This window comes from Eretmochelys imbricata, chromosome 27 (assembly GCF_965152235.1).
Source record: "Eretmochelys imbricata isolate rEreImb1 chromosome 27, rEreImb1.hap1, whole genome shotgun sequence".
Lineage (NCBI taxonomy): Eukaryota > Metazoa > Chordata > Testudines > Cheloniidae > Eretmochelys > Eretmochelys imbricata.
Window position 1 is genome coordinate 10834260 of NC_135598.1, and position 21585 is coordinate 10855844.

The window sequence follows — 21585 nt, forward strand, 5'->3', positions numbered from 1 at the left end:
TCACATGCTTCACATTTATTGCAGGCCAGAGCACTTCAGCTCTGCCTTCTGAGCCAGGACAATGCCAGACGATGGGCTGGTGGAAAGATACAGGGAGCAGCAGAATAAATGGACCCGATGGGCTGAAAGCAGAGAGGCCCTGGTGGAAGCTGCAGCGTGGGATTGCCCATTCTTTACTAAGGGATTCTTTCTTCTGTTCTGCTCCCTTATGGCTGGCTATAGGGATCACCACCCTTTGCCCTTCCCCTTTGCCCTCTGAGCCGTTAGGCAGGTCTGTGCTAGCCAAAAGGGTTGTTCTCCTGCAAGAAAGCCCAGCTTGAGGGGTGTCCCACACAAAAGGGGAGCACAAATAAAACCACCTTCTGGCCTCATTGTCCCACCACAACACATTCCCCCACCCCTGCTGCAATGGAGGAATCAATCCTGCAATAGAGAGCCCCCAGGGAAAGCTCATTGGCTCATTCCAGCTGCACGCAGCCTGCAGGCCGAGCCGGGCTAGGAGGACCCAGGTGTGGAGGTGGTATCCATACCCAGCGTGTGGGCTTCCAGCTCAGCAGCTGTTTAAATGTGGCTCTCGGATGTGCAAAGGAGCACCGCTCGTGCCTACGTGGCCGTTGGTTTTTCAGAGGGGAATGCTACCAAGACTGAATTCTAGTTCTAAGAACGAGAATTCCCTGGGCATTGCTGGGACAGCTGCCTGATCTGTTGGACAAGGAGGGACAGCAGCTCAGCCCAGGGATCCAGACAACCTCTCTCCTGGAGGATCTCTGCACAGATGAGCATCCGCCTCCATGACCCAGCTCCAAGGGGACGGAGGATCAAGCCAAGATCAAGGGAGCTGGCTTTTGTTTTCAAACAGCCCCCATCCCTAATACACACAGGTCCCCCCACAAGAGCATGACACAGCCCTGGGGAGTAACAAACTTAGGTTCTACTAAGCACTGGTTCCCTTCTCGTACAGCTCAGCTGTGTATTCACCCAGCACCTGCCTCATAAGAGGACCGTCCAGAGGCGGCAGGAAGTGGCCACAAGCTTCTGGGAGTAGAGGGGCTGAAGGTGAGGACCACATGCCATGCAGGGTCCCAATCCTGCACCAATGGGAGCCACTCAGCTGCCCTCCTCAGCTCTCCGCAGAGCAAGAGCCGCTGCTCCCAGACAGGGCGTACAAGATCGTTTGTGCTGCTTATTCCGTCTCCGGCTGCTTCGTGGGAGAATCCAGGCTATCCGAGTGGTTGTCTTCCAGGCCGAAGTCACTCCAGCATGAAGGGGGTTTCAGGCAGCTCCGAACAGGGGGGCTTCCGAGACCAGCGCAGCTACAGAGAGAAGGCACAAGAAAGTCAGGAAGGAAGAGGGGTTCAAGGCAAGATGCACCGCCCCAGCTGTCCAGAGCTACACAAGCACCCTGCCCCGTGTAACAGCAGTGAGCCACTGGCAGAGAAGTTGTGTGAGCACCTCGCTCGTTCCACCCTACCCCCGGCTCCTGTGAGTGCTGGGGCCAAGCTGACAGCAGCATGAGGACCCGAGTGCTCTGAAGCCTGGCCCCCGACCCCAGCAATCCTGGGAGGAGCAGCGGGGGGGGGCTGGGAAAGTTGCCCTACTCCAGATCCACCTCTGCCCAAGTGCTCCCACGGAGCGGGGAGAGAGCAGCAGGCGGCTTCCTTTCAGCCACCTGCCCCCATCTGCCTGCAGCCGCTTCTCCAGGCTTCCACGGGGGCCTCTTCCGCAGCTGGCCCAAGGAGGAGCTCAGCCAGCCAGCTGCTCCCCTCCTCCAGCTCCGCACGCCCCTGCACCCCTCCTCCGCTTCCAGGCGCCCCATCCACCGAAAACAGCACAGAGCCCTCTGCGAAGAGCGGAGGGGAGGGGAAAGAGATGGGCGAATCCCACGGTGCGGCCAGGACAGGCGTTGCCAGGGAGGGGCTTAGAGCACGGGCAGCTGAGCCGGCGAAGCATCTAGCCTGCCGAGCTGCATGGATACCTACCCGTCAGCCCAGCTCACCGTGCCCATTCCAAACCCTTCGTTAAACCAGGGGGGCTCTCTTAAAAATGAGTCTTGGGCTGCAGCCCGCCCACACCTCCTCTCCTGCTATTTAAAACCAGGAGTGAGAGGCTTGATATTCCGAGCCAGAAACGGATCCCCCCAGAGGAGCACGGGGGCACAAGGAATCTCAGCTAGGCCTGGACTGAGCCCACCCCAGGGTCTTCCTAACTGGTGGGGGGGACCCAGCACCAATTAAAGAATTTGGTTAATTGGCAAGGGAACACACAAGCAATGCAGCTGGATTCATTTGCCTCCACAGTGGCTTACGGCAGATGTTCTAGGAGCCTAGGCACGACGATCTTGTCATGGCTCTATTCACCTCCCTTCCGGTTTGCCAGGGTGAGAAACGCATCTCCACTCCTCCAGGAACTAGGATTTTGCACAGCTGCTGGTGCATAGGAGCCTTTGTGCTCGGAGGGCAGCGGAATACAAAGTATTCTCAGCACCGCCGTACCCTGGGGACAGGTGCCTTGAGGTCTTGCAAGAGGCCGCACGACAGCGCTTCTCTATTAAATGGTTGCTCAGAGATGAGGGGGTGGCTCCCCCCACATCACACAGGAGGCTTAGAGAGATTCTACTCTTGGTGCCTGCAGTAGAGGGGCTGAGGGTGAGGACCACAGGCCATGCAGGATCCCAATCCTGCACCAACTACCAGCTCCCTGACCCAACTACTCCCCCCTAGAGGAGAGGGGCAGCTGGCAGGCTGCAGAAACCGACTCACTGAGTAATGGAAATTGGTACAAATCCTGAGCACGAGACGCTTCTCCTGTTACAAGATTACCACTGGGGCCACGGGTGGGGACGCGCAGGAGCTTGTCTCGTGGTGTCCTTTCCCCTTCCAGGATCCCTCCCGTCCCAGAGGGTGCTCGGGTCACAGGATCCCTCCCCTCCCAGAGGGTGCTCGGGTCACAGGATCCCTCCCCTCCAGCAAGGAAGGTGGAGGCGACTCCCCCCGGGCAGAGCCACGTCAGCCACAAGGCAGCTTTGCCACTGGAGAATGACCATCATTCCTCACCCGTGCCAGTCTGAGTTGCTCAGGACACGGTCTGGGTTTGCCTTGGGCCTAAACCAGGATGTGCGAGCCCGGCTGTGCAGTAGGGGAAAGGCCAAGGGAAGTGGGTATTAGATGAGTCAGGTGCGGGCTCCGCATTCAACACAGGGAGCATCAGGAAAGCGGCGTGTGCTTGTTTTGGTGCCCAAAGGGGAGCTGAGCCCTTCGGATATGCGGCCCCCATCACTCCAGAGCGCCAAACCTTTGCTCCTGATGAAAGGATGCGCCAGAGGCCCCTGGTGAGCACAGAGCAGCGATGGGACTCTGGACTGCTCCTTCCGGGCAGATGGAGCACAGCGGGGAGAAATCCTCCAAGCAGGCCGTGACGAGTCCTGGGGCGCTCAGGAGCAGATGGGGGCTGGGGATTGTGTGAATTAAAGCCACGTCCCTATTTGGATGTGGTGTGTTCTTTGGGAGGATCATACCAAGCACATTAGACCCCACTTGGTCACAACAGCTGATGCAGTGGCTAAGTTGCGGTAAGGCCCATAGCCACTGCCTTGTCTGGAGAGGGCACAGCCAGGTTCCAACTGTTCTCCAGCTCCAAACATGGAAAGGGGCTTGGTTCTTAGCCTAGTTCCAGCTATCAGTCTCACTGCCGGCAAGCCCCTCAGATGGCTCCCAGTACCTGCCGTGGAGTTCTGCCCTAGCCCCGAGCGCAGGGCGGGTGTCTTCTTCCTGCACCCAGCCGCAGTTAGACATGGCGTAGCGGAGGATGGCGTCCGTGACGGTCAGGGGGCTCTGGCCCTGCATGCACGCCTCGATCTCTGGCACCGACAGCTGGCTCTGCAGGAAGAGATGCAACTGGCTGTCTGACAGGAGGACCACGTTCTGCACCACCCTGGAGAGAGACAGGAAGTGAGGGGACAATGCAGAATGCGGTATAGTCCCCCAGGCCTGCGTACCAGCCACAGGGGCTGGTAGACAGCAAGGGCAGGGGAGGATCCTGCTGAAGAGGATAGTGAGCATTTTCCTGCCCCCCCCACCCAAAAAAAAATTAACATTACCCTCTCCCAGCTCAGGCTCTCTAGTGGGAACACTCTTCTCTGACCCCAGACCACCACCACCCTCAAGCCTGGGGGAACGGAGCAGTTAGGCAGTCTTCTTTCCTCCTGGGAAGCAGGGCTTTGGAGCGAAATAGCCCTTGCCCCAACCCATTTTAGGCACCAAGCGAGCCGTGTGGGAGAGCTGCATCCCTTCCACTCACTTCTCCAGGAACTGCTGGAGCCCCTGTCTCCGTTTCTCAATGAACTCATCGGTGCTGCCTGCAAAGAAGGTGGATTTCCCTGGCAGCTCCGGGACAGGCCTGAGGGAACAGAGCAGAGGAAGGAAACGGCTCGGTATCCAGAGACGGAACAAGGTGCCATGGGACGGACCTGGTGGGAGAAGCGGCTCGGAGCCGGCCTTGTGCTCTTGCCGTTTGCACGTTTTCACCCACTGCCAACCTTGGGCGATTGTAGAGATCCTGGGCCCAGGAACAGCCAGCATTTCCACAGCTGGAGCTTTAGACGCCCTTCCGTCCCCTGCAAGCGAGAGGTTGCCCAGCGGGGTGAGCGCTTTGGGTGCCGAGCTCAAGGCCTTTGTTTAGGCATCTACTTTGGTGCTGGGCACTCGCTCACGCCACGTGACTGGCCCCCGGTCACAGTTACTAGAACCCAGCTCACCTGACTTAGAATCTGTGGGTGCAGCCAACCTTTTGGGCCAGTTTCTATTTCCCCCGCTCTCTTCTGCCTACAGTGCCTTATCCTACGGAGGGTCAGGATACCCAGCACCTCTGTGCTAAGGGGAAGTTGGCATCTGGCATCAGAGAGGCGAAGGAGGAATTTCACACTCACACTAAGCCAGCGTTTTTCTGGAGCTGCTTCCTCAGCCACACGAACTCACGGTACCGTCTGCGCACGCACGAGGTCTTGGCAGTAAAGGCCTTGCTGTTGGTCTGTGAAACGAGACGCGGGAGGAAGGGAAAGATCAGAGGCGACTCCCTGTAAGATGCCCCAGGGGTGTGGGGTCAGATCGCCCTTCAATGCCAGCTCATTCTTCCCATAAGGTCCTGCTGTCCTGTGCTCCCAGGGGAACGTTCTGATCTGAACCAGAACATGGTATTAAGTTGCAAGCGGAGGGTCCAAGCCAATCTTTGGATGTCAGGAGAAGCAACAGGACTTTACGTGCAAACGAGTTGGGGGACAGCATGGTGTCATGGCCTGAACATGGAGCTGAGAGCCTGGAATGGCTCTAATCATGACCCCAACTCGCTGCTGGAACCTGCTCCGACACCAAGGCGCTAGGGATCATTTAATTCCCTACATCAGGGGCTCTCCACCTTTTCCTTTGTGAGGCCCCGCAACATGCTTTAAAAGCTCCACGGCCCAGCTGTGCTACAACTGGTTTTCTGCATATAAAAGCCAGGGCAGGCGTTAGGGGGCAGCAAGCAGGACAATTGCCCGGAGACCCTCACCACAGGGGGCCCTGCAAAGCTAAGTTGTTCAGGCTTCAGTTTCAGCCCCGGGTAGCAGGGTTCAGGGCCCCAGGCTTCAGCCCCATGTGGCGGGGCTTTGGCTTTCTGCCCTGGGCCCCCCCGAAACCTGCTCGTGACCCCCCCTAGGGGGCCCCGGATCCCTGGTTGAGAACTACTAATCTAGATAGGGGCCTGCAGAGATGGCTTTCCTCATGGGTGGGAGTTAGAGATGATCTAAAGATCAACTAGTTAAAGCACCGTACAGGGCTAAGCAAGCTCCCCAGACCTGAATCCTGCCGGAGGGGCTGAGTGGACCATGCTGGGATTTGAATTAGTTGGAGTGCAGCGGCCCTGGGGCTCCGATTGGCCAGCACCCTGCACCGTCTCAGACATGGCTGCAAAGTGGTGCCAGATTGGAATGTGGCGTTTTACACCTTTTCACGGGGGAGAGGTGACAGCACGGTGCCGCGTCAGGCAGGCCTGTGCTGCTCAGCTCCATTCCTGTGTCCCCCCCGGAGCCGCTCTGCACTTACATGGAGGAAGATTTTATAATCCACGTAGGAATTCCAGGAGCCTTCGTTCTGGAGCCGAGGGTCCTGAACACGCACCGTGGTCAGCTCCTGAGGGCAGAGAACCTGTTGCCGAACTCCAAGGAGATGTTCACAATGGCCCCATCCCAAACAGCCTGTCCCTGACTTCCTGTCACCCAGCTGTAACCCACAGCAGAGAGCAGCTGGTGGCAAGGTCTGCAAGTGGCAGGAACAGGCAAGCGGTGCTGCCTTTGAGAGGCTGGGTACTGACCTCAGCAGCACCAGACTTTGATGGGGAAGTGTCTCAGCCATACTCTGAGGTTCGTTCTACCCGGTGATTCCCCCAAACTATAATCCTCCCACCCCATCCTACCCTTAAAGGCCCACACTGCTGCTGCCATGCTAAGCAGACAGCGCCTGCCCTGACCACTCTGACTAATCCCCCCACCTGACCCTGTAAAACACTTTACGTTATCCCCCTGGGTACCAGCTAAGGGCTGCCCACCTCTTCCCCGTATGTGTACCTCCCGCTTTGCTAGCATTAAGGTGCTCACACTAGGGTTCAATCTTTGAATTCAAAGGCTCCATACATCCCCCCAACCTGCCAGCCCCCCAAACATGGAACAGGAAACGGCAGAAACTCGGGAGAGCCTTACTTCTTGCTCTTGATTCTCCAACATCCTACAGCCAGAGCCCAGAGGGAAGCATCTGTCCAGATGAAAACAAACACACCCTCAGTTAGACGAAGCAGAGATGATCCTAAGATACACGTGTGCCTGGACTCATTACAGGCTCACATGTTCAGTTGAAGGTGATGCCCCCCTTCCCAGTCCTTCTTACTCTCCACACCAGGGTCCCCCAATCTCCCCCCTGCTAGAGATTCTGTATCCCCTCCCCCTACACCAGGGTACCCCATTTTCCCCCTGTTCTGCCCCACAGCTGTGTGCACCCTTCTTCTGCTTCCCCCCATGCCAGGGTCCTCCATTCCTCACCTCCATGTGCCCGTCCCCTTCCCCCACCATTGTTACTTCTCTTCTGTCTGGGAGATTAGTCATTCAGGGTGTCAAGATGCTAACCCATTGGGAGGACAGGCAGAGCGGAGACAGGGGTGGTGTTCTACTGAAAGGCGGTAATGGGTGCCATCAACTAGTTCTTTGATCTACAACCCATTTGCAGAAGTCTTGAAGCTGTGCATCTGCTAAAGGGTTGACAAGGGCTCTGTACAGCCCCCAAATCAATATGGTTCCCCCCATGGATGCCTAGAACCATGTGGAATTGATCAGATGCCACGTTCAGAAGTTACCGGAGTACAGACGGAGGCCATCAGATTGAGCGCCCGGCCTCACAAGCTCAGCCAACAAAGGTGCTGATCTCCTGCAAAGGGAGTTCCCCCACCATAACCCGAGTACTGCATCGGAAAGGCTACAGCTCTGGCCAGCTCTACGCTACAGACCTACGTCGGCTTCAGCGCCTCACTCAGGGGGTGTGAAAAATAAACAACCCGAGCGACGTCGTTATACCAACCTAACCCCCGTGTGGACAGCGCCGTGGCGACGGGAGAGCTTCTCCCGCCAACGTAGCCACCACCTCTCCGGGAGAGGGATTAACCACGCCAACAGAAGCTCTCCCATCGGCCGATGAGCGTCTTCACTGAAGCGCTACAGCGGTACGGGAAGACAGGTCCTCGGAGAGGCTATCCTAGCGGCGATGCTCAGCCTTCCCCCTCAGAGAGAGAGCCAGGTTCAGGTCTGAGCGTCCCAGCCCAGCAGGGATCCAGAGGCCATGCTCCCACATGTTGTAAGGAAGCTTGTGTCTGGATAAGCAATAGCACCCACTGTGGCTCAGGAGACCTACAGCTGGCCCGTAGCAACCATTCGAAAACCGTTGTTAAGCTCAGTCAACCTGTGGAACTCCTTGCCAGAGGATGTTGTGAAGGCCAAGACCATAACAGGGTTCAAAAAAGAACTAGATAAATCCATGGAGGTCCATCAATGGCTGTTAGGCAGGATGGTCAGGAATGGTGTCCCTAGCCTCTGTTTGCCAGAAGCTGGGAATGAGCGACAGGGGATGGATCACTTGATGATTATCTGTCCTGTTCATTCCCTCTGGGGCACCTGGCACTGTCCACTGTTGGAAGACAGGATACTGGACTAGATGGACCTTTGGTCTGACCCAGTAGGGCCACTCTTATGTTCTTATGAGAATGTTTTACCTGTGTAGCACCTCTCATCCCAGAGCACTTTCCGATCTCTCTGTGCATGGCGCTACTAAAATGCGGCCAGCTCGGGGGGGGGTCGGGGGGGGGAATGGTAGCCAGCTTCTGTACAGCGCAACAGTCACAGAGGTTGTTTTAAGCAAAGGCCCTTTCACAGGAAGGGTGACCCAAGATCTTTGGCCACGCAGAGCAGAGAGGACCCCTGCTTTTAAGGTCTAGTTCAAAGGGCCTGTGTGGACTCTGTTACTCTACCTTGGAAAGGTGGAGGGTTGAATCAGCCTCACTAGATTTTCAACCTGTGCCAACGAGTGGGTAGGATATTTCCCCTCCAAGATAACTGGTACTTCTGCCAGCCAGTCTTCCTTTACAGCTAGGTTACATTTCTAGCCAGAAACAGCCTTTTTTCCTTTGTGTTTGTACTTTGCCTAACACAATGATGTCCCGGGTGCTGCGGTAATACGCAGCGTAAGAAATAATTGGTGATCAGACAGGACGTTAGTTCAGTTCTTCAAAAACCAAGAGAGATCAGTCGAAAGGACAGGTAAGTTCCACCCAGTTCTCCATACATTTTTGGCGGTTTCAAGACCAGCCCTGCAGGCAGAGAAATGTAAGCCTGCCCTTTGGATTCATTAGGTCCTGAATGCGTGCGTGCACAAGAGGATGGCTGAAGATGGTCTCAGCTTTTGCTAGACCTCAGAGGAAGTTATCCTCTTAAAACAGCTGCAACTTTCATTCACTCCCCATGCTGGGAACTTGATTGATTTTTGCAGTTCACCATAATAAAATCTCAACCCAGCCTAGCAAACATAAGAACGGCCATACTGGGTCAGACCAAAGGTCCATCCAGCCCAGTATCCTGCCCTCTGACAGTGGCCAGTGCCAGGTGCCCCAGAGGGAATGAACAGAACAGGGAATCATCAAGTGATCCATCCCCTATCGCCGATTCCCAGCTTCTGGCAAACAGAGGTTAGGGACACCATCCCTGCCCATCCTGGCTAATAGCCAATGATGGATCTATTCTCCGTTAATTTATCTAGTTCTTTTTTGAACCCTGTTATAGTCTTGACCTTCACAACATCCTCTGGCAAGCAGTTCCACAGGCTGACACTGCGTTGTGTGGAAAAAATACTTCCTTTTGTTTGTTTTAAACCTGCTGCCTGTTAATGTCATTTGGTGACTCCTAGTTCTTGTGAAAAGAAAAGGAGTACTTGTGGCACCTTAGAGACTAACCAATTTATTTGAGCATGAGCTTTCGTGAGCTACAGCTCACTGCATCCGATGAAGTGAGCTGTAGCTCACGAAAGCTCATGCTCAAATAAATTGGTTAGTCTCTAAGGTGCCATAAGTACTCCTTTTCTTTTTGCGAATACAGACTAACACGGCTGTTACTCTGAAACTGGTTCTTGTGATCACATGGATGAGATTGTGGCAAAAAAAGGGGCAAACAGAGATCCCATCTTCTGAAGCTTTACAGCCCCCCTACCCCCAGTTTTCAGTCTTATCACAACTTATTTGCTTCAATATCCTGTTTTGCCAACACCAATGGAACCTGAGGAAGGATTACACTTTAACCTGTGTGGTGGAATCCAAAAATCCAGCCTCCCAAGTTGTCTTGATAAGCTATACAGTGGAGGCAGTGTCATCTAGTGGTTAGAGCAAGAGACTGCGCCTCTATTTCCAGCTCTTCTGATGCACTGACTCACCTGGAGCAAGCAGCAGAACCCTTGTGCCTCACCTTCCCCCATTTGTAATTATATTCATCATTTGTGCTGTGGTCGTACACAGGAGCCCATCAGAAACCAGACTCCATGGTGCTGTAAACACAGATAGCAACACCCAGCACAGGGTTAATTAACCTTTGTAAAGTATTTGGTAAGCCCTGAATAAGAGGTGCCAAAGGAGACCCGTGTATTATTAGTCACCAAGCTTTAGCAATTAAGTTACATAGCAGAAATATTAGCACAGTACTGTCATACAAACCACTTCCTTTACTGCATCCCTTCAGTAATTCCAAGTTGTACTGGATGGCATCAGTTGATCTGATGCACCATTAAATGCTTCTGACTTAAGCTGTTTGCAATACCTGTTCTGCAACATAATTAGCTTTCACTCTCAATAGTTTGAAGAGAAACAGATACAACAACAAATGGTGGCAATCGTCCAGCCAGTGGGACCCTGCAGATTTCAGAGACAAGGTTCTTAAACCAGTTCAGCTTGCTTTATATATTGCAGACACATCTGGGTCACTCATTGGGGCAGCTGGAGGGCTGAGCCTGCCCAGGGCATCCTGGCTTCACCTCTTCCAACTTGATTGTTTGTAGACTGTTTTTGAGGGATGGATTTATGGCTTTGTATGCAGTGTTGTTGTAGCCATGTTGCTCCCAGAATATGAGTGAGACAGGGTAGGTGAGGTAATATCTTCTATTGGACCAGTTTCTGTTGGCGAGAGAGACACGAGGTCCAGGAAGTGTACTCAGCGTCACAGCTAAATACAAGGTGGAACAGATTATTTAGCATACTGTAGGAAGTTAGCATATATTTCAAGAGACCATTCAAGGTGAAGTGACCCATTTACACCTCTCCTGTCATAAGGGGGGGAAATCCAGGATACACACTTTAACACCTTCAAGGTGGGTATGGGAATATCTTTTATTGAGCCAACTTCTGTTGGTGAGAGAAAGACACCAAACAAGGACACTCCGCCAGAGAAGTAGATCACATTCTGGAACATGAATGTGATCACTTTTGGGGACAATGTATACCTTTAAGTCAGCGGCGCTGCTATGGTACCCGCATGGCCCCACAGGATGCCAACATTTTTATGGCTGACTTAGAACAACGCTTCTTCAGCTCTCATCTCCTAACGCCCCTACTCTACTTGCGCTATATTGATGACATCATCATCATCTGAACCCATGGAAAGAAGCCCGTAAGGAATTCCACCATGATTTCAACAATTTCCATCCCACCATCAACCTCAGCTTGGGCCAGTCCACACAAGAGACCCACTTCCTGGACACTACAGTGCTAATAACCGATGGTCACATAACCACCACCCTATACCAGAAACCTGCTGACCGCTATGCCTACCTACATGCCTCCAGCTTTCACCCAGACCACACCACATGATCCATTGTCTACAGCCAAGCTCTAAGATACAACTGCATTTGCTCCAACCTCTCAGACAGAGAAACACCTACAAAATCTCTATCAAGCGTTCTTACAACTACAATACCCACCTGCTGAAGTGAAGTAACAGACTGACAGAGCCAGAAGAGTACCCAGAAGTCACCTACTACAGGACAGGCCCAACAAAGAAAGTAACAGAACGCCACTAGCTATCACCTTTAGCCCCCAACTAAAACATCTCCAGTGCATCATCAAGGATCTACAACCTATCCTGAAGGACAGTCCTTCACTCTTACAGACCTTGGGAGACAGACCAGTCCTCGCTTACAGACAGCCCCCCAACCTGAAGCAAATACTCACCAGTAACCACACACCGCACAACAAAAACACTAACCCAGGAACCCAACTCTGTCCACATGTCTATTCAAGGGTCACCATCATAGGACCCAATCAGATCAGCCACGCTATCAGAGGCTCATTCACCTGCACATCTATCAATGTGATATGTGCCAGCAATGCCCCTCTGCCATGTACATTGGCCAAACCGGACAGTCTCTATGCAAAAGAATAAATGGACACAAATCAGATCTCAAGAATTATAACATTCAAAACCAGTTGGAGAACACTTCAACTTCCCTGGATACTCAATTACAGACCTAAAAGTCGCCATTATTCAACAACAAAAACTTCAAAAACAGACTCCAATGAGAAACAGCAGAACTGGAATTAATCTGCAAACTGGACACCATTAAATTAGGCTTGAATAAAGACTGGGAGTGGATGAGTGATTACACCAACTAATTTTAGTATTATTTTCCCCCTACTGTTACTCATACCTTCTTGTCAACTGTTTGAAATGGGCCATCCTGATTATCACTACAAAAGTTTTTCTTCTGTGGATAACAGCCCACCTTAATCGATTGGTCTCGTTAGAGCTGGTATGGCAACCCATATTTTTTCATGTTCTCTGTATATATATCTTCTTACTGCATTTTCCGCTACATGCATCTGATGAAGTGGGCTTTAGCCCACGAAAGCTTATGCTGAAATAAATGTGTTAGTCTCTAAGGTGCCACAAGTCCTCCTCGTTCTTTATTTTGGAACGTGCCACTCCAATGCCCTGAACTGCTTCAATACAGAAATAAAACTCACTCCAACCACACAACCCTATCTGTCACCTGCCACTAACACTGGAACCCATACTGGGTATTGTCAAACAAACAATTACAACCTATACTCAATGGGAACCACATCTACAAAAAAAAATCCCTCCTGAACCCCTCTTCTGGCCTTCAAAACAACACCCCAATCTCTCCACAATCATCATCAGAAGCAAGCTCCCCACACATTAGGGCACACCAACTCGAAGCAGCACCAGATCTCACCAGAACAACAGATGCGAAACCTGTAGACATATCTCCACTGTTACAATGATCAACACTCCTCACAACACACCTTGCAAGATCCCTGGATCCCACATATGCCTATCACAACACATGGTACACCGCCTCCAGTGCTAAATACTCCAGCAACAACTAAGTGGGTGAACCGAGAATCACTATGCTCGCGAATGAACTCGCACAGAAAAAAAAAAAAATCATACATGACTAAAACAGTCTCACTTGTGGATGAACACTTTTCACAAAGTGATCACTCCATATCTGACCTCTCAGTCCTCATCCTCAAAGGAAACCTGCACAACACTCTCAAAAGATGAGCCTGGGGGCTTAAATCCATAACTTTGCTAGATACTAAAAATCATGAACTGAATAGCCACTGGATGCTCACTATAACAATCTCTAAAACCCACTCCCCCGCCCCCCTGCTTCTTCCCCCATCCCATGACTGGAGAGGCGTTAGGCCACTTCACTTCACAGCACAGCCGTGTCACTAAAAGCTGCATAGTGTAGCTATAGACTAAGCTGGAAAACTCATCTCTCTCACCAACAGAAGTTGGTCCAATAAAAGATATTCCCTCACCCCCACCCACCTTGCGCTTTGTGTCAGGCTACCCAAGCAGAAAGCTTCCCTCACGCAGGAAAAGTCCCCTTCCACCTATTCCTAATTTACCAGGCTCGTTCCACTTAGGTCCCTAAATGAGGGCCAAATTTCCAGAAATGCTCAGCACCTAGATACTACAATGGGAGCTGCTGGGTGTGCAGTAGGTCTGGAAATATGGCCCCAATTTTGAGTGCGGGCCATCGGAACAAACGAGGCACTGCATCCACAGTTCTCCCCCGAGGGAGAGGATGAGAGAAAGAACAGGCCACACACACGAGAGAGATGTTAGTCACAGCATTTAATGCAGTAATGGAAGGTGCTCAGACAATAGAACCAGCACCAGATGGCTTATCCCCTATGTTCCCTCTCCTCCCCAGAGATGTATGGTTAACAGTATTGCACACATAAAGTGGTTTAAAAGCATCAGCCCTGTTCTCATAATCTCATAAGGCCAGAAGGGACCATCATGATCATCTAGTCTGACCTCCTGTTGGCTTAGCTAGGTTAGAAACACACAGAAGGGGAAGAGGAGAATCAAAATGTGCCTAATGGAATGGCACAGAATTGGAAGGAAGAAGAATTCAATTTTCCAGCAACTGAATGGCAGAGAGGACACAGCCTAGCTCATGTGCCCAAATCAGCCAGGAGCCTGAGAAATAAGAGTGAGGGAGGATCAAGACAGATATTTAGGACTCGTCTACATGGGAGGTGATTTCTGATTTACTCCATATGTTGATACTATCTGAATCAGCAATGGATTAAGCTCTGGTTCAGAATAAAGCAGTCTTACTCTTATTCTGCAGGGGTTCTCACAACAAATTTTGCCGCTCTGACAATTTTTCCTAAAATACTTAATTAACTTTAGGAAAAACAAATGATATGCACATATACATGTCCAAATCATTGTAATTAATTTAGGAAGGAGTTGGGTTTTTTTGCAGACTCAATAATAAAAATAATGTACAGTTGTCTCTATTCTTTACTGGACCTAAACAGAATAGAAACACAGATAAGGTGCTTTGCACGTTCTTGTATTTTTTCTTATTGTTTCTTTTGCTTTTTGGGTGGCTTTTTTTTTTTTTTTTTTTTTAGACTTGCTAGCTACTAAGTCTGCTGTGAAAAGTGATATTAACACACACACAAATATCACTCTTCACAGCAATCTTACTCAGCCCTGGCAATCCTAGGGACAAATTGAGCCCTGGATGGGGAGGTGGGTACGGAAGCAGCGGGAGCCAGGAGCAATGGGGCACTAGGGGGGGCAGCGGGGGCCAGAGGTGATGAGAGGGGTGGCGAGCTCGAGGAACAGAGCCCAAAGTCCCGTGGCTGGAGCCTGCAACCCCAGGGCTGAAGCCAACTCCAGCGCCCCGGGAAGGTGGGAAACTCATTGACTGCCTGCTCCTCCAGCTTGTGTGTCTCCAGAGAGGGACCATTGTTTTCTCCCCCCCCCCCATAACCACCCAGAAGGCCATGGCTGCAAGAAAAGCCCCTGGTGGCCGCATTTGAGAAACGCTGTTCTGGAGTAGTCACACATGGAGTTAATCAGGAACAGTTAATCTATTTGAAATCAATACCCTACCTTATTCCAGAATAATTTTCAAGACATTAGAAGAGGCAAGAAGGGAGAGAGAGACCTTTCATGTCACTCTGCACAGTGAATCTGGACCTCTCGGAATTGCCTTTGAAGACCTGGTTACTATGAGTTTTAGCCTTTGCATTTCCTCTGATATTCCTTAAGGCCCCCTGCCTAACGGCTTTAAGGAACGTGCTTCTGTCTGGTGCTCCCTTGTACGTTAGAGATCAGGAAATACCCGACAGTGCCTCTGAGGCCCTATGTGCACAATCAGAAGACAATGTTATATTCACAGTGTAGATAGGATCTTAACCCCAGTCTTCATTGGCTGTGGAACAGCACTTTGAACAGCCAGAAACATTGATTTTAAGCATGGATTTATCCCTATTTGGACTCATCTACAACAGATTGCTTAGACCAGGGGTTCTCACAAGAAAATTTTTGGTGGCTTCAGAGTATGGCCACCAACTCTTGCTGGTGGCCACTCTGGCAATTTTTCCTAAAATACTTAACTAACTTTAGAAAAAACAAATAAATATGCACCTATACATGTCCAAATCATTGTAATTTATTTATGTATTTTTCTGGGGCAGACAAAATTATCTACAGTTGTCTCTATTCTTTACTGGACCTAAACAGAATAGAAACACAAATAAGGTGCTTTGCTCTTTTGGTTGATTTTCTTTTTCTTTAGACTTGCTGGCTAGTAAGGCTGCTAAGTGAAAAGTGATATTTGTTATTACTTTTCACAGCAGACTTACTGAGCCCTGGCAAGCTGGGGGACAAATTAAGCCCTGGATGGGGAGATGGGTAGGGAGGCGGGAGGGTGCAATGGCGATTGGGGGTCCATTGGAGGGCTAGAGGAGGCAGGAGGGGTCAGGGCGATGGTGGGGGATGAGCCTGGGGCCAGAGCATGAAGCCCTGTTGCTGGGGGAACGAGCCCACCGCCACACGGCCAGAGCCTGCCATCCACCACCCCAGGGATGAAGCCTGAGTCCCACCCCACCCCCAGGAAGGTGGAGAACTCCCACTGATCATCTGCTCCTACAATGTTTGTGGGGCTCCAGAAGGGGGCAGGGACCAGTGCTTTGCCCCCCTGCCCATCACCACCCAGGAGGCTGTGGCCACACAAAACGCCCCTGGTGGCTGCATTACAAAAACTCTAGCTTACATGGCGCAGAAACCAGTTTTTGCTGCAACTGTGTTTAAAGAGACAGATTCAACCTAAAAATGCTTAAAAACATGCTTTTTAAAAAATCTAGAACCTCTTAAATTAGAAGTGAATTAAAATACCCAATTTGTCACTCTGCTCTTTATTGTTTGGTGGATTTTTCAGGGGGTGGGGGGGAGTTAGGAGGCGCATTTGTCACCTTGGACAAGGAAAATAAATGAAATAGGTTTCAGAGTAGCAGCTGTGTTAGTCTGTATTCGCAAAAAGAAAAGGAGTACTTGTGGCACCTTAGAGACTAACCAGTTTATTTGAGCATAAGCTTTCGTGAGCTACAGCTCACTTCATCGGATGCATAGCTTTCAGTTTTGTTTGTAGTCAGTTTCGCTTTAAAGTTCCAAAGGCTGAAAAATTTCGGTCTCAGACACTGCCAATGCATTTTTATATGTTTAAAGGCAACCTACAAAGAAAGTTGGATTGCAACTTTGAGTCATGTCTCTATTCAAAATTGCACCAGAATACACTTAAATTTATAGAAGCAAAGTTCAAATTGGATTATCTTAACCTGGTTTATGTAGATTTAGCTTAATTGGATTCCTTGCCATCTTTAATTTGCATGAAACAGAGGTGCCAAATCTTGTGATATTTGGAATTTTTCTTAAAGACCCAGCTCCTGGAGTCACGTGACAGTTTGAGCTTTAATTTTTTGTAAAAGTTCCCAGCCCTCATGGTTGTGGAAAAAATGCTTTAAAATAGGACCCTTACAGAGACAAAAACCAGAACCAAATAAAAAACCCAACATTTATTCTCTGAATCTCATAATTTTTAACCTGATCTCATGACTGACTCATGATTTTTAAACAATTGTGGGTGACAATGCTGATTAGGGGTGTCTTCACTAGGTTTAGCTAAGGCAGTGTTTAAACTGATTTAAAATTCAAGTAGTGCACCCTTGAATATAGGCTAGGCCTTCGTTTTGTTGTGAAGTATAAAAGAAGTCAGCTCCACCCCCTGAAAAATTTAAAAGTGACTTATTTTTGCCTTAAAAATAAGGAACACTGGTTTGCCTCTTTTGCTGGAGAAGTTCCTAGATGACTCAAATGTCTCCTTGGGGACGCTCATCCTCTTCTTCCTCATTATTTGACAGGATGTGCTTTCCTCCCAAGTGTTTGTTGAGTAAATGTTTCAAAATCCTTGGGGTTTTTTAACGGTCTGAATAAAAAAGTGACCGCCACCAGCACTCTCTTCCTTCACACCGCGTGCAGGTCTTAGCCTCATCTGTCTAGAAATCCACACCAGTAATCTTGGTTACTGGGGTATCGAGACTCCAGTCAGCACAGAGACTTCCAGGTTAAGAGCTAGAGAAGACCTAGATTGCCAGGGAAAATCTTTTGGGTTGGCTTTGCAGGGAAAGAAGGGAACAAATCCAGTTTCATTCCTCCTTGTGCAGGTCATCTTTAGATGAAGCTATTTTGCACAGGATTCTCTCTTAAACTGTGTAGATTTCAAAGACAGACTTTACTCTCCTTTGATTCTCCCTTCTAGTGAAGGAACCCCAGACTGATCCCTCCACTGCCCACATCCATCTAGACATCCAGGGCCAGAACTTACAGGGCTCAACACTTACAGTTGGGACTAGGTTTTCAGAAGAGCTCAGCTCTCGTTTAAGCACCTAAACTAAGGTCCAGGCTTTCAGAAGTGCTAATTGTGATTGACTGACACGCTCACTCTCTCTCTCTCGTCCTAACTGCATTGAAATTGGAGGTTTACCATTGACTTCAGTGGAATTTGAAATCACTTCAGGATTTCACCCACATTTCCAAAAGGTCAGCAACCAACATACTAAGCTCTTTTAGAATCTGTCCTCAGACTTGCCCCATACAAAACCCCGTAACCTATGCTTTAAAAAAAAAAACACCCAAAAGTTACTATAATACTGGCCTTTTCCACATATATTTGCAGTTGACGTGGAGGAGAACCGAGAAGGCGGTTTCTATCTGAAAGCATTCTATTATTTCAATGCAACATTCAGGACTCCACTCACCCGGCTATCCTGTTTAGCAGGCTGAAATTTTAGCAGCCCTGATAGACTTATCTCCTGGCAATGCTATGGGCAGGGAAGTAGCAGGGGCCCATGGAGCGGGTTTCATAGGCAGAGCCAAGCAGTTACTCCCCATGAGTCACAACAGGAGCAATGACAATACGTTGCATTGGTACAGTAACACAGTGTCTCTAACTGGCCTCGTTTCTATTTGTGTGGCTTGGGTTCTATTTATATACGCTGCCTACCCTACGCCCAGAGAGGCCCGTGGGCAGTCTCAGCCCTCAGCTGACCAGCTACGGGGCAGGGTGGGGGCTACATTCCAGGCAAGCTGCAGAATTTGAGAGATGCCCCCACCCCTTTGGAAAGAGAACAATCCACCCCTCTCCCCCGCCCCTTTGAACATAGCGGTTCCCTCCCCTACCCAATTCCCCCTCCCCCCCGACATGGTTCCCTCCCCTCCCCATTTCACCCTCTCTTCTCCTTCCCCCTCCCCCCCGACATGGTTCCCTCCCCTCCCCATTTCACCCTCTCTTCTCCTTCCCCCTCCCCCCCGACATGGTTCCCTCCCCTCCCCATTTCACCCTCTCTTCTCCTTCCCCCTCCCCCCCGACATGGTTCCCTCCCCTCCCAATTTCACCCTCTCTTCTCCTTCCCCCTCCCCCCCGACATGGTTCCCTCCCCTCCCCATTTCACCCTCTCTTCTCCTTCCCCCCCCCCCCGACATGGTTCCCTCCCCTCCCCATTTCACCCTCTCTTCTCCTTCCCCCCCCCCCGACATGGTTCCCTCCCCTCCCCATTTCACCCTCTCTTCTCCTTCCCCCTCCCCCCCGACATGGTTCCCTCCCCTCCCCATTTCACCCTCTCTTCTCCTTCCTCCTCCCCCCCCGACATGGTTCCCTCCCCTCCCCATTTCACCCTCTCTTCTCCTTCCCCCTCCCCCCCGACATGGTTCCCTCCCCTCCCCATTTCACCCTCTCTTCTCCTTCCCCCTCCCCCCCGACATGGTTCCCTCCCCTCCCCATTTCACCCTCTCTTCTCCTTCCCCCTCCCCCCCGACATGGTTCCCTCCCCTCCCCATTTCACCCTCTCTTCTCCTTCCCCCTCCCCCCCGACATGGTTCCCTCCCCTCCCCATTTCACCCTCTCTTCTCCTTCCCCCTCCCCCCCGACATGGATCCCTCCCCTCCCCATTTCACCCTCTCTTCTCCTTCCCCCTCCCCCCCGACATGGATCCCTCCCCTCCCCATTTCACCCTCTCTTCTCCTTCCCCCCCCCGACATGGTTCCCTCCCCTCCCCATTGCCCCCTCGCTTCCCCCCCTACCTTTGGGTATGGCTCCCTCCCCTCCCCAATGCCTCCTCCCCACCTTGGACATGGTTCCCCCCCTACCCAATTCCCCCCCACACTTTGGACATGGCTCCCCCCGCCCCCCAACACTCACCCCCACCCTTCGCAGACCGCCCCCTGCGCCGAATCCTCACCTCTTCCCCCAGGACAGCGGTCGCCAGTGCCGGCGCGGCCCCTTTAAGAGCGGAGGGGCTCGGCTCCCGTTCCCTTATAGTCGAGCTCCCGGGCTCCTTCCGGTGGAATCCAGGGGCAGGATGGGAGATGTAGTTCTACTCCTAGGCAGGACTCCACCCACCCCACCCTGTAGATAGGCTAGCGAGGAGAAAGGAAGGAAGAAACTAGGATGAAAGTGAGAAAGAATAGAAAGAGAAAAGGGAAAGAAAGAAAAAACACAGTGACAGGAGAAAAGAAAGAAAGAGGCTGGTGCAAACAAAAAAGAGGCTAAGAAGACAGTGTGAAGAGGAGGAAGAGAAAGAAAGGAGGGAAGGACAGGGGGAGAGAGAGAGATGGGGGGGAAGAGAGCATAGGAGAGACTGGGGTCTGGGTGTGTTGGAAGGTCCTCACCCTGAGGAAGAGGCAGAATCTGACCTATGCACCTATTTGTGGAGGTCACCTGGTGCCCTGTGTGTACAACAGCCTCACAAGAGGACAAGGTGGGTGAGGTAAGATCTTTCCGTTGGACCAATATCCACTGGTAAGAGAGACCAGCTTTGGCGCACATGGAGACAACAGCTATGTCAACGGGAAAAGCTCGCCCATCCACATAGTGCTCTCTTCACAGGGGGTTACAGTCAGGAAAGGAAACCTGAGCAGTACCTTCAAAAGACGTGCCTGGGAGCTGAAATTCATAATTTTGCTAGGGTTCAGAGTAGCAGCCGTGTTAGTCTGTATCCGCAAAAAGAACAGGAGTGCTTGTGGCACCTTAGAGACTAACAAATGTGTTAAGAGCATAAGCTTTCCTGGGCTACAGCCCACTTCATCGGATGCATAGAATGGAACATATGGTAAGAAGATAGATAGATACAGATAAATTGGAAGTTGTCATACAAACTGTGAGAGGCTAATTAGTTAAGATGAGCTATTATCAGCAGGAGAAAAAAACTTTTGTAGTGATAATCAAGATGGCCCATTTAGACAGTTGACAAGAAGGTGTGAGGATACTTAACTTTGGGAGTGGCTGGGTCATTACACATGTTGAATCTATTTCCCTGTCTCTATTCAAACCCAAATATCTATTCCACCTTGTACCTTCCATTTCCCAGACCTGAAGAAGAGCACTGGGGAGCTTGAAAGCTTGTCTCTTTCACCGTCAGAAGCTATTATCTCCCCCACCTTGTCTCTCTAAAATCCTGGGACCAACATGGCTACAACAACATTACATATCACAAGAGGACAGCAGCCCTTCAACCTTCCCCACCCCTATGTCCACCTTATAACCCCCTCCTGTTTCACCAAGTCCTTTGCCACTTAGCCTGGTGGGGCTTTTGGACACAGGAGGTGTTGCCAACTCCCATTCTTTTGTCATGATGATTCTCATGCCATTTGATGTTTTTCTGGAGTCAAGTGATTAGGTGGGAAGGGAATCTCAGCTTTCATTTAAAACAAAAGTCAATTCCTAGCCCTCATGACTTCAGAGATAAGCTTGAAAATGTGACCTGGATGAACCCTAAAGGCTCAGGTTTCAGAGTAACAGCCGTGTTAGTCTGTATTCGCAAAAAGAAAAGGAGCACTTGTGGCACCTTAGAGAGGAACCAATTTATTTAAGCATAAGCTTTCATGAGCTACAACTCACTTCATTGGATGCATGCCTTTTCTAAAGGCTCAGAAAACAAAACTACAGGGCTTAAAGTGAAGGGATCAAAAAGGAGCTCCCTCTCTTTTCCTTGACTTGGGTAAGCAGTCCTCTTGCACCTCACACATGGTTGGTGCCATGACCACTTTCTTTCCTGTTTCACAAAAAGAACAGGAGTACTTGTGGCACCTTAGAGACTAACCAATTTATTTGAGCATAAGCTTTCGTGAGCTACAGCTCACTT

At 50.8% G+C, this 21585-nt stretch overlaps 1 protein-coding gene across 9 annotated transcripts; it reads right to left on the minus strand.

Annotated features, from left to right (window-relative positions):
- Positions 1–19782, minus strand: SNX11 (sorting nexin 11). 9 transcript variants are annotated; one of them, XM_077806288.1, is made up of 8 exons: positions 19684–19782; positions 10373–10774; positions 6731–6782; positions 6078–6164; positions 4925–5025; positions 4297–4395; positions 3718–3930; positions 1–1313 (listed from the first exon to the last, which is right to left on the minus strand). In XM_077806288.1, exons 2-8 carry the CDS (start codon positions 10384–10386, stop codon positions 1184–1186), a joined length of 696 nt encoding a protein of 231 aa, XP_077662414.1. In that variant the 5' UTR covers positions 10387–10774; positions 19684–19782; the 3' UTR covers positions 1–1183. The 9 variants fall into 9 exon arrangements, with proteins under 9 accessions (XP_077662414.1, XP_077662417.1, XP_077662419.1 ...); XM_077806291.1 differs by having other exon boundaries at positions 10270–10774; XM_077806293.1 differs by having other exon boundaries at positions 10266–10774.
- Positions 19783–21585: the final 1803 nt, after the last annotated feature.